Source organism: Typopeltis vanoorti, chromosome 11 (assembly GCF_054136105.1).
Source record: "Typopeltis vanoorti isolate ZY-2024b chromosome 11, IOZ_Tvanoo_1.0, whole genome shotgun sequence".
In the NCBI taxonomy this organism is placed as follows: domain Eukaryota; kingdom Metazoa; phylum Arthropoda; class Arachnida; order Uropygi; family Thelyphonidae; genus Typopeltis; species Typopeltis vanoorti.
The window spans coordinates 131,380,589-131,394,823 of NC_143559.1; the positions used below are offsets into that span (position 1 = coordinate 131,380,589).

General features: G+C 34.8%; 1 protein-coding gene across 1 annotated transcript in view; it reads left to right on the forward strand.

Annotated features, from left to right (window-relative positions):
• Gle1 (Gle1 RNA export mediator) overlaps nt 1-14,235 on the forward strand; it is a 150,306-nt gene that overhangs the window by 90,495 nt on the left and 45,576 nt on the right. The window contains exon 6 of the mRNA XM_090400627.1: nt 503-786. Within this exon, the coding sequence (XP_090256753.1) occupies nt 503-786 (284 nt within the window). The remainder of the gene's footprint in view (nt 1-502; nt 787-14,235) is intronic.

Here is a 14,235-nt window from a genome sequence, read left to right on the forward strand (position 1 = left end):
TATATAGTGGATAATAAGCCATGTGGATGATATGTGGATAAAGTGGATGATAAGCCGGCCTGGTTTGTCGAGTGGTTAGCGTATCCACTCTCCAGCCAAAAGGCTGCTGGTTCGAATCCTGCCGTGGGCAAGGATGTTTGTGATTGTCTGTGAAAATACTGGTGGTAGTGGTGGACGGTAGTTGGTGGATTGTGAGTGGTGGAGAGAGAGTTGTAGAGTAGATAGACTCCCTGGAGGTGTCGTAATAATAATTTGCTATAGTGAATCTTTTGTAAAATAGCATTGTGCATATTATGGGACATTCTAACACCCACTATAACAAACTTTTGGTATTTTATTATAGTAGGTGGGTGAATTTGTAGCTAGATGTGAATATAAAAGTATATGTATATATTTATATATAAGCTGGCTGATATTCTCATTCATTATATTATGGATTCCAAGTGAAATTTATGGTTGTATTGTTAATCAATATTAATTAACATATTGTTAATCAATATAGGCAAGAAGAAGAAGAACAAAAAAGGCAGCAACTTTCTAAAGGCTGCTTGGAAATAAGTAAAACAGTCACTGAAACTATGGAAAAGTTGCAGTCCTTCACAAAACCAGATTATTTATGTGTATCACTAAGTGAAAGATTCTTGAAGTTACAACAGATAGTAAATTCTGTGGATCAGTTAATAAAAGCAAGCAATGAGGGTGAGATAACTAAAGAATATCTTTGTGTAATGGATGCATTACTGGAATCTGCCAGAAATTGTCATTCTGAAACAGTACAGGATATTGGTAAGCAAAGAATTTTATTTTACAAGTCTTATTTTTTCCTGGTGGATTTAAGTTCAAATTTATTCATATAAGAATCCTGCAAAAAAATACATATATATTATTATTTAAAAAAAAACAAGAATCTCACCCAAAAGTGTTATAAACCTTACAGTACTATGGTTTGGCTAAGCCGAAAGCCTTCTGCTAGGAACTAACCATTGTACAGCTGGTGTACACTCACTACAATTTATTGGGATAAAAAAATATGAGTACCTCTTAGTAAGCTAATTTCACAAAGCAATGGATTCGTTATTAATAGTTGCAATAAAATTATCTGAACTGTTGCTTTTTGATGCTGTTATAAAGATATATAGATTTTTTTTTTTTTTTTGACAGAATATGTTAAGAAAAAAGATATGCTCCTGATATTTAGGTTTCCAAGAAAATCATTACTATCATGCATTCAAGCAGTAAGAACCTATTATGATCTGTTCAGAAGCCATCAGCAAGTCTCTTCAATGAGTGACTTGGTCTTCTTTTTCCTCAAATGAGAGTGAGATAACTATAGCGAGTTTCCAACTTTTACTATATACAGAATATTTGATGGTATATAATGAAAAACTTGTTTGGGTAGTTTTTCCATGTTTGCATTCTTTCAACATACTCCATCCAAGTATATTTATATTTTTTGATTTTCTCTATTATTAGTTACTGATTTAATTCTTTTACTATTTCTTTGTTTCTTTTATGATCAAATAGGTGTATTTGCTATTATTAAATTTCATATCAGTTGCTGTTAATCTTTGCCTGTCTTTTGTTTTATTGTCCAGATTTCACTTCCACATAGTAGTGCTGGTAAAGCCAGTGTACTTTAAACTTTAAATTGTATCCATCTTGTACTAGATTGGGTTCATCATCATCAAACTCCTGACATATACCCTCAAGGGGTGTACAGAATATTATGATAATACTACATAAAAAATGTACATCATTACTAACTTCCTATCGACAATTTTTCTCCAAATCAATGTTACCTGTCAAGACCCCAACATCATCAGATCTTATATTTCTATCTTCTAAGGCACTTTTTACTGTATCAATCCATCTATATCTTGGTCTTCCTCTGAGCCTTTTTCCTGCCAACCTGACCAAAAACACCTGTTTTTCTAATCTCTTTTCTCCCATTCTATTTAAGTGACCATATTACCTGAAATTAGCTCTGATAACACATTCCTGGATGCTAACAATGTTAAGTTGTTTCCTAATACCCTCATTTTTAATATGATGCTACCATTAATGCCATCTGTTCACACCCTAATCTTTCTCAGGATTCTCATTTCTGTGGTCTCTAGTCTTTGGATAAGTGTTTTATTTCTAACTCAGCTATCAAATCCATAAGTTTAAAATTGGTTGGAACACTGTCATGTATAGTTGTTTTGACTAATTTCTCTCTTCTTCCATATAAATTTATTCATTTGACTTCCTACCATACCGGCTTTGTTGATTCTGTTGTCTATTTCCATTTTTAATTTACCATCTTCACTAAAAATTGTGCCTAAATAGCAGAAATGTTTTATTTGTTCTATAGGTTCTCTGTTCATGATGCAGTTGATATTTTCAGTGTTTCTGCCTATTTTCATTGTCTTTGTTTTGTTATTGTTGATTTTCATACCAAATTTATTACAACAGTTATTCAATTTAGTCAGGGAATCTTGCAGACTTTTACTGGATTTATTTAAAAGTCTAATATTATCTGCATAAATAAAGAACTGAGATCATCATCAAATTCCTGACATGTACCCTCAACGAGTATACAGGATATTATGATAGTACCACATGAAAAACTTACATCACCACTAACTTCATATCTACAGTTTTCCTCCAAATCAATCTGTTACCTGTAAAGATTCCAATCTTTTTTTGCAACGAATATACCACCGTATGGGGAAAGCGTTACTCAGAGAACAGATCCAGGCTACTAGAAAAATCTTGGCCTTTACTCAAAACAGGTACAAAATTTAAAATCTGAACTTTCAAGTTACTTGAATGCAGATATTTGGGTTATCCTCGAGAGGATTACGGATGACTTGACGAACCTCATCCTCTCATCTTCCTTTTTCCCTCTTTTATCTTGTGGTGTTGAGGGTTTATTAATCATCGGACCGCAAACCGTTCACAGGATAAGGTGGTCAGCCCTACACGCCGGTTTATCATATGTACGTAGTGTTGAGTTCTCAAGGCTGGTTTGCCTACTTTGCAGGATGAAAAACCCCAGGATAAGCTGTAGGAAAAACTGTACTGTCCATGCCCAAGACTGGCTAACTTGACTATGGTTGAGGAAGATCCTTCAGCTCCTCACGTCACTGACGGGAATCGAACCTAGGACACGCCTTTCCTAGACATATGGTTGTGAAACGCACAGCCACTAGGCTAACGCGCGATGAACCATATCCTTCAAACAAACAAGGAAAGAAAATCTCATATCCAAATTTCTTAGACTAAAAGATCGACAATATTCTAAAAAACCAACAGACATATTTGAATTTCTCTGCAGCGAGCATAAACAATCAACCAGAAGCAAGGAACAGCAGGAGCCACCAATTGCCTTCAGGTAACAGTAACGTCGTCGTCAACCTATCCAACCACACCTTAAACAAAAATGAACTCTCACTACTCAGCAAAGGTTTAAACTTTGCCATACCACCCAGATCAATTAACAAACTAGATTTTATTTATAGTATTGAAAGAGGCTTAAGATTCATCTCAACTACCATAGCAGATAAAATACATTTAGAAACTGCTAACATTTTAAATGTAAATTATAAAAAAATAATAATGAGCAACTTTACGAAACACGAATTAACAGTGATGAAATCACTAAAATCAAATCTGGGCATCGTAATTACTAGAGCCAATAAAGGCAGTGCCACAGTTATTCTAAATCAAACCTCATATTTAGAAAAAATGAATCTGATAGTCTCAGACAACAGTACCTATCAACTTGTTAACTACAACCCTACCAATAGAATAAAAAAGAAAACAGAGAAGTTACTTAAATCAATCACTACATGGCCCAAAGATAAAGTCAAAAAATTACTTCCACACCATGCTCGTTCTCCAAGAATTTATGGTCTACCCAAAGATTCACAAACAAAACGCACCACTCTGGCCAATAGTCGAAGGTATAGATAGCCGTAATTATCACCTAGCCAAGAAATTAGCATCAACACTCAAGGAGTTGGTAGGTCATTCCCCCTCCTATATCAGAAACACACAAAACTTTATAAACATAATCAAAGTCATTACATTAGAAAAAGATGATTTATTAGTGAGATTTGACATCTCTACCCTCATCACGAATGTTCCAATCAATGACACAATCCTTATTTTACAGGACAAATTCTCTCCCAATATCACAGCTCTCTTTGCACATGTATTTTTTTTATTACATATTTAAATGTATTTATTTCTTCTGTGTGATGACTAGGAAGATTAAGAAGGAATTTTTCAATAATTCTTTTAGAATATCCATTAAGTACGAAAGTAGTTTTGAGATAGTTGATTTCTTTTTGAAGTTCATTTGGGTCATCAAGAAGAGAGCGAGCTCTATGTCCCAAGATAGAAATTATTCCAAGTTTTTGGGGAGGGAAGTGATGGGACTGACTATGAAGATATCTGTTGGTATGTGTAGGCTTTCTATACATCGAAATATATATATATATATATATTTCGATAAAATCCGCTCTCTAATCAGCCATCCAAAACCTACTCATCACAACCTTAAGTACCCTGGAGTATATAAATTGTGGTGTGATTGCAATATCCCATACTTTGGTCAAACTAACAAATCTATTGAACAACGCATAGAAGAGCATAAGAGAGACATCTCATACAAAAGATCTCATGCAACTGCGTTATCCAGTCATGTTCTTTTTTCAAATAATCCTAATGATGACCAACAAAGCCACTCTGTATGCTGGAATAGATCAGAAAATATTTTTCGCTGTGAAGATGAGTTTGAAAGGAAAATCGTAGAATCAAGGGAAATCCTACTGAACCCGGTCCACTTAAATAATAATTTAAGTTAACATCCCAGATAGCCATGCTGCAGTTATTCAATATTGGCGTTCACGTGAACTTGCACGCACAATTGCAACAAACAATGGCACGCCAGTTGGAACAACTTGAAAAATACAACGTTTTTATGTATCGATTATGTGAGGCAATTTGTACCTGTAATTTCCAGTTTGTTTAAATAATTCAATGTTTATTAGTATTCCTTTCCTTTATAAATACCTGAAGAAGGCTGCTATATGCCGAAACTAGTAGTATTTATCATTAAAATCTTTATATGTTATCTCGGTCTTGGAGTCATTAAATCTATTTTTTGAAATATATATATATATATATATATTTTTATGAAAAAAAAAAATTGAATGACTAGAACCGAGATTTAATTAAAAAGGTTTTAATATAAACACACTACTAGTTTCGGCCTGTAACAGCCTTCTTCAGGTGACATTATAAAAGAAAAAACACTAAACATTGAGGGTTAAAAGACTATGAACAACATAGACAGTCTTTATACATAATTAGCATGAAAACGTTGTATTTGTATTTGAAGCTGTTCTTTCATTTGTTGCATTGTTGGCAGAGTGCGTGCTTGCTGCATCACGTGAACGCCAGTACATGATTACAGCTGAATGACTATCTGGGAGGTTGTAGCTTAAGTTGTTATTTAGATGAACCGGATTGAAGATGATTTCTCTCGATTCCACAATTTTTCTCTCTATTTCGTCACTGCAACGGAAGATGTTTGTAGATTTTTCTCAGCAGACTTTGTGACTTTGGTTATCATCATTAGGATTAGCCGAGAAAAGGATATGACTTGATAATGCACTTGCTCGCTGTCTCTTGTAAGTAATGTCTCTCATGTGTTCTTCCATACGCATTTCGACAGATTTGTCTGTCTGCCCGAAATAAGGAATATCGCAGTCACATAATATTTTATATACGCCAGGGTATTTGAGTTGATGATGACAAGGTTTTGGGTGGCTAATTAAGGAACGGATCTTTGGAAGTGGAGTAAACAAGGTTCTGATATTGTATTTTTTTGGATATTCCAAGAAAATCATTAACAAATTCCTTCTTAATCCTCCTAGACATCACTCAGAAGAAACAAATAGATTCAAAGGCACTATTTCTTTTCCTTATATAAGTACTGTTTCACATAAATTAGCAAAAGTTCTAAAAAAATACAATATCAGAACCTTGTTCACTCCACTTCCAAAGATCCGTTCCTTAATTAGCCACCCAAAACCTTGTCATCATCAACTCAAATAACCTGGCGTATATAAAATATTATGTGACTGCGATATTCCTTATTTCAGGCAGACAGACAAATCTGTCGAAATGCGTATGGAAGAACACATGAGAGACATTACTTACAAGAGACAGCGAGCAAGTGCATTATCAAGTCATATCCTTTTCTCGGCTAATCCTAATGATGATAACCAAAGTCACAAAGTCTGCTGGGAAAAATCTACAAACATCTTCCGTTGCAGTGACGAAATAGAGAGAAAAATTGTGGAATCGAGAGAAATCATCTTCAATCCGGTTCATCTAAATAACAACTTAAGCTACAACCTCCCAGATAGTCATTCAGCTGTAATCATGTACTGGCGTTCACGTGATGCAGCAAGCACGCACTCTGCCAACAATGCAACAAATGAAAGAACAGCTTCAAATACAAATACAGCGTTTTCATGCTAATTATGTATAAAGACTGTCTATGTTGTTCATAGTCTTTTAACCCTCAATGTTTAGTGTTTTTTCTTTTATAATGTCACCTGAAGAAGGCTGTTACAGGCCGAAACTAGTAGTGTGTTTATATTAAAACCTTTTTAATTAAATCTTGGTTCTAATCATTAAATTTTTTTTCATAAAACTATGTATGTTAACCGAGTCAATGATCATTGTCATATATATATATATATATATATATTTATATACTTATTTATATATATATATATATATATATATTTATATACTTATTTATATATATATATATATATATATATATATATTTATATACTTATTTATATATATATATATATATTTTTTTTTTTGATAATAGTATTAGCTATTTTAAAATTATTGATTTAAAAATACAGAAGTCTAAGAGTTCATGCCCATTTTTATTCATGTATTTATATACTTATTTATATATACAGTAAAACCGTTACGTTTCTGCAATTTACGTTTTCCTGCCATTTACGTCATTTTCTGTTGGTCCCGTCTTAAGGCCTATTCTTTCGACATATTGTTTTCCCACCATTAACAACTTGATGTGGACGTTATTTCCCGTGATTTGCATTTTTTGTCTAGGGTGGCAGCACTAATTTTCGAATTGATTTTCTCTCATTCAAATCGATTTCTGCGGGAATCTGTGCATTTCTGTTCCCAGATGGCATTGCTTTCGGCTGTAGCTTTGTTTCCACCATCACGGTGACTTGCACGATTACAGTAGTGATGTCGCGATGAGCAATACCGTGATTTTTCAATCACGGTACGAATTGGTATTGCAGAATTTCTTCTACGTAATTTAGTGTGTGAAAGTTGCTTTCAAGTTACAGTGATGGATGATCCATGGAGAAAAAAGACAGAAAATGTATTTCGGTAGAAGAAAAGATTCCGATTCTGCGATGTGCAGATTGGCATGCCGGAACACGTGTGCAATTAGCAAAAGATCTTGGACTCTCCGTGTCCACTTTGAACACGATAGTAAAAATAAAACAGTTCAGGCACTGAACTCAATGCAAAGCAATCTGGCGCTGTGTCAAAAAATATATATATATATCCACAACACACGATGAATTGGATAAACTTGTGGCGGAGTAGTTTGTTTCTATGAGAGCGTCGGGTATTCCAGTCGATGGTACTATACTCCGAGCAAAAGCCCTTGAATTTGCTGCGAGGTTAGGTTAATGGTTTTACTGCGTCAAATAGATGGATGATCGTTTCAAGACTCGTCACAATATTGTGTATAATCAAGTATGTGAAGAAAGTAATAGTCTTGCAGGGAAAACTGTAAACCACTGGAAACATCAACTAAAGACTATTATTCAGGACTACGAACCGAAAAATATTTTCAATGTTGATGAAACTGGGCTCTTTTATAACATTCTGCCAAGTAAAACATTGTGTTTTAAAGGAGAGAAGTGTCACGGCGGAAAACTCAGCAAGCAGAGGGTAACTGATTTGCTCATGGTCAATGCTGATGGACCAGAAAAAGTACATCCACTGGAAATTGGTAAATTTAAAAAGCCAAGGTGCTTTAAGACTGTGAAAAATCTGCCTACTAAGTATGATGCCAACAGCATCTTCACATCCACCATGCATGCTCTGGATGCTAAAATGGGGGCAAATCACCACAAAATACTACTACTGCTAGACAGATGTCCTGCACCCTGAAGATCTGCAGCTCAGAAACATTAGATTACTGTTCTCCCCCCCCCCCCACCTCCTAATTGTACAAATGAGCTTCAGCCATTAGATTTCGGCATCAACCCTGCATTTAAATGGAAATATAGAAAAATGCTTGTTGAAAAAGCTGTGTTTATGCATGATAATGGTATGGACCCAAAACAAATTACCATATCAATCCTTGATGCCATGCATTATGTGGCCAAAGCATGATTGCATGTTACTCCTGAAACCATATCCAACTGTTTCCAGAAGGCAGGAGTTACGTTAGCGGATGAGGAGGAAGAAGAAGAAGATATGTCAGAGCCCAACAACGGTTATGTGATGGATGAGTCTTCCTCATTTCAAGATTGTGTTGATGATAATACTGGTCACATCAATGGTACCAAGTGTAGAAGGCATCCTTTCCAACCACCTTGGTGAAGAAGGAGAGGAAGAAGTGGTTGAAGAAGACTGTGATCAAAAACCTACCTTCCCTACTAGTAAAGATGCAATGGAAGCTATCTCTGTTTTGAGGCGGTATATTTCAAGGGCATCAGGAGACAATGGGGAATTTAATGCCTTATACACTGTGGAGAGGCAGGTGGAACTTATAAGAGTGCAGAAAAAGCAAAAACAATTAACAATTAAAGATTTTTTTTTTTTAAATAGATAAATGTAAATAATTGCAAATTCATTTATTATCAGTTATTAAATTTTGTAATCTAGTATGTAGAGTCACATAATAGTAGTGAGTCATTTTTTAGCCTTTTTTTAATGTTTTTTTATTAGCTATTTTAAAATTATTGATTTAAAAATACAGAACTCTAAGGATTCATGACCATTTTTATTCATGTATATTTTCCTAAGACGATAGTAAAAAACAAGTCAAGCATTGAACTCAATGCAAAACAATCTGGTGCTATGTCAAAAAAATGAAAATATATCCGGATATCGACATACGATGAATTGGATAAACTTGTGGCAGAGTGGTTTGTTTCTATTAGAGCGTCGGGTATTCCAGTAGATGGTACTACACTCCGACCGAAAGCCCTTGATTTTACTGCGTCAAATGGATGGATTGATTGTTTTACATCTGATTGAAATGGTTTTTGTCAGGGGCATGTTTAGAAAGTCCACTTTTTGGTTTTCCACATTCTCTAAACCTCAACAGCTTCCACAAGAACTTCTGGGCATCAAATGGAATATGCATCTCACTAGAGGAGTATGAAATTATAAAAATTAACATGCACAAAAATTAATGTTTACATTTGAAATATTAAATGTTAAGCTTACATTAATGCATGTACCTGAAAATTTTTAAAATGAACTAAATATGTGCAGACAGTATCCTTAAAATAAAAAAATTTTAGTGTAAAAACATTCTAAATCAATATACAGTGGTGCCTTGGTTAACGACGGTAATCCTGGAACTGATTACCATCGTTATCCAAGGCACGATTCTCCATAAAATTTAATTGAAAATCGATTAATTTGTTCCGGCTCCTCTCCACAACCATAGTACATATTAAAAATGCAGATAAAACTCATTTAAAATGTCATAAAAATATGGTAAATATCATTTATTTATTATACAGTATATGTATTTGCTACAAAAAAATTAATTAATAAAATCAATTGTTCATGAAAACAGTTTTTAATTATCAATCTTCACCAGATGGAAAATTGGGCTCACTTTGGAGTTTTTTTGACGAATGGACCTGTAAAAAACATGTCTAGAGTTGTTTGCTTCTGACTCTTTTCTAAAATGTTTCTGAAAAACTGCATGGACTTTTTCATTAAATAGATCTGTAGTTCTGATAACCTCAGATTTGTTTGTATTCCATTTCATAGCAACATTTTGAACTTCCTCCCACTTTGCCAAAACATTTTTTAATTTCAGCAGTCGTAATTTGTTCTTTCTCTTCATCCTCATCTTCAAATGAAATTTCCATTTCCTTTTCTTCACATTGCAGCTTGAAAAGTTCTTTTTAGCTCGTCAGTAGTCAGTTCTCGGTCATGCATCTCCAATAATTCTTCAACATCTTCTTCCTCTACTTCCAAGTTAAGATCATGAGCAGTTGCCATAATATCGTTTACCAGTTTGTGTCCTTCATCTGAAGTTTCTTCATTACCAAAGGAAGGACAGTTTCCTCCATGCTGCTTTGAGACATTTCATTGTTACTTCTTGCCAAGCTTTTACAATTAGCCTAATTGCTATGACAATGTTGAATTCTTCCTTCCAAAATTTTCTTAGAGTTATGTTGGTAGCCTCACACATTTCAAAGCACCTGATAAAAAGTGTCCTTGTGTAAAATTTTTTAAAATTTGCAATTATCAGCTGATCCATAGGTTGAATCAGAGATGTAGTCTTGGGAGGAAGAAAAATCACCTTGATAAAATCTAATTCCTCTGGTAGCTCTTCTTGTCTGCCTGTTGGATGGCCAGGTGTGTTATCCAAGGTTAAAATGGCTTTTAGAGGCAGATTGTTTTGCTGAAGATAGCCTTTGACAGTTGGTCCAAACACTTCGCGAATCCAGTCTCTAAATTCTATTCTTGTGACCCAGGCTTTACTGTTAGACTTTCACAAAACACCGAGATTGGATTTAGAGATATTGAACTTTTTGAATGCTCGGGGGATTCTATGAGTGGTAGATTAACATTGGTTTTTACCTTGCAGTCTCCACTTGCATTTGCTGCCAAAAGCAATGTTAACCTCTCATTCATTGGTTTATGCCCAGGAAGTGTTTTTTCTTCTTTTGTGATAAATGTCCTGTTGGGCATTTTCTTCCAAAATAACCCAGTCTCATCACAATTGAAGACTTGTTAAGATAGGTATTCTCCTTCTTCTATAATTCTTGTAAAGCTATTGACAAATTTATCTGCTGCTGCTGCTGCTTTGTCAGCACTAGCTGCCTCTCCGTGCCTGACCACACTATGAATTCCTGTTCTTTTTTTAAAGTTGTCAAACCAACCTCTGCCCACCATTTCTCTTTCTTTGATCCTAATTAGTAATAGATTTTCCATTTGCTCAAAAAGAAGCCCTCTGACATTCAACCTTGAAGTTCCCTTAGCTACCATAAGTTCTACTTTCTTAGCCAAAAGGGTTGATATTGTAGAATGACTGGTTTCATATATTTGAGCTAGCTGCATAATTTTCACACCTTCATGATGTTTTGCTATTATTTCTTTCTTCTGTTCAACAGAGAAAATTTTTCTGATTTTTCCCCCCTCACTAGCTTTCTATTTGGGACCCATTTTGTCACACAGTAAAAAAATTCACTCTATAAAGAAAAAGATACGCAAAATATGGTATTATTACAAATTGTACAACACTAAGCATGGGATACAAAGAACATATCGTCACCTGAAAATAAAAGTAAAAGTTCAAAAAAAAAAACTTTTTGAAATAAAAGTTAACAGTTAAATTTGAAACCTGCAATTTTTGACTTAGTGCATTTTGCTTGTAAGGTGACGATATTAGATACAGCACTTACCGTAACATACACTGATTAGCAGCTTATAGATACAACGATTATTATACATGTGAGATTTGATTTTGCCTTTTGATGGCGAACGAACAGTGACACGCACCCACCAATTTATTGTCTATATGAACCAACACATAAAAAATAAATGCTTAAATACTCATTTTCATCATAAAACACATTTATGACCACAAATTTTAAAATAATGCACAGTACACTACAAGAAAAGAAACAATAAACGGAAAACGTAAACAGCTGGCTATGATGGGTCAAACATATCTGAGCTTCACAGCTATGCTGTGCAGCTGTTCTCTATGTGACAATGTCTTCCCGCACATGGCTGAGTGCAATCAGAAAATTCCAGTTTTTTAGATCGGATAGAGGTTCACATGAGAGTCGTTAACCAGAGCCTGTGTCGTTAACCAAGAGATTTTTTTCTTACAGCCACTTGTCGTTAACCAAGTATGTCGTTATCTGAGGCCATTGTTAACCAAGGCACCACTGTAGTTTAAAAAAAAAAAACTTATGGATGAAGAATCTTTCAAACACAGAATGAGCTCTTACTCACACAAACTTCATGACTTTTAATTAAAGAAATACTGCTGTAGGTTGTGCCATATTTCTTTAATTTACATGTTCCCCATGTCCAGTACAAATATACTGGACAACCAGTATATTTGTACTGGTTGTCCATCACTGGGTCTCTGTCCAGTTGGGAAGCTAACTTATTCACATCAGCTGTTCAATTGCATCCCCCCCCTCCTTTGTAATTGGGAGTGACTAATTATAAAGTTTGACTATATTTGCCAAGAAATTATATTCTTGTTTAATTCTTTATCCAAGTGTAAGCAAACAAAGTTTGCTTGTGAAGTACTTCATGACTAGGCTACAAGCTGACGACCACATCAATTGCCTTATCCCATAATGCAAAGCACACTTTCTTTCTAAAATGCATAATGCTATGCATTAAGGGAAGAGTCACTATTCAGACCAGTTTTGCCCTTTATTGAGGTCTCATCATTGGAAGGCAGACCCAGGAAGATACCAAGGTTGAATTAATGTAGAAGTCATATATTTCTCATATACATAGCAAAAATATGTATTACCTTATTATTAACCCTTTGAGCAGTAAAGCAGTGTGTATGTACACACAAATGTTGCCATATTTCTGTCTCAAAAACAGTATCAATGTATATCATCATCATGCGTATCAAGGATTTAGGCCTAGCATGGCCTGACAATCTGTTTCGTTCTGACAATCCCATATTTAGTTGGAGATTGCTATATGAACCTTATGAATACATTGAAAATTAACATGTGAGTGCTAAAATGTATGTCTATTTTGTTTTGCTATTTTTAAAACTAATTTTATTATTTGTTTATAGTGAAATAATCCTATCCTATTCCCTCAGCCATATGCTGGTGGGGGTAGGTATATGCCACCATACTAGGGAGATGATTATGAGCAAGGTGGTTTCCCATTGCCTTCCTTGCCATAGTATATTTTATGACTTGCCATAGTATAATCATAACATAAAACTACTGTATACAGTTGTACTTTCATAAATAATGAAACATGAGTGTACAGTACTTTTGCTTTTACCAGTAAAAATAATCATGGAAACGGGATTATTTTAGTGATGGTACGTGAATAAGATAGTAGAAAGATCAAAATCTTGATGCTTGGTACAGTGGATGATATAAACAGAAGAGAACAGCCAAGATGAGGGTGTGTAGATGATTTGAAGGAGTAGTATGGAAAGAGTCTACAGGATATGAGTCACCTGGCATGAGCCTTTCCCATAATGCATAGTTATATACACCCGAAAGGATGTCTGTTTTGTATTATGGGATGCTAAGGTAATTAATGTGAAGTCATTAACCTCTCTATACATGTAGCCTAGTTGTGAAGATAGTTCACGTGCAAAATTTTATTACTTACACTTGGATAAAGGATTATTCAAGTCTTATAATTTCTTGGCAGCTTTAATTTAATGTATAACCAGGTGGAAAAACTTTCACATCTCATCATCCTTGCCCACTTGATCAATAGAACTGGAGAAAGGACGTTAATTTAAATTGTGGACATTGAAGTCTCTGAGGAAGATGACCTCACAATGTTGATATTTTGATTGCAGAAAATCAGTCTTTTGAGATAGGTAATCAAAAGAGGACAAATATTAGTTTGGAGATTGAGACAACAGATGAATGCAGCAAAGTTTGGTAAAGAACTTTGAGTTAAAGTAGATCAAACAGAAAGGGGGGGGGGGAGGATTCAAGTTTTGCATTCTCTAACAGGATGTCAATTCTGGTGAGCTTACAAGCACTACTGTTATGGCAGAAGGAATTGTGTACAGTTTAGGGGAAAGTAGTTTTAACATTGCCAACTGCGGTTCCATTAGGAATGATAGGAAGGTTTTTCTTCTTCAACCTTTTGGTTCTGTCCACTGCTGGATGAAGGTCCCCCCCCCCCCCCCCATGATTTTCCAGATCATTCAGTTTTCTGCCTCTCCCATCC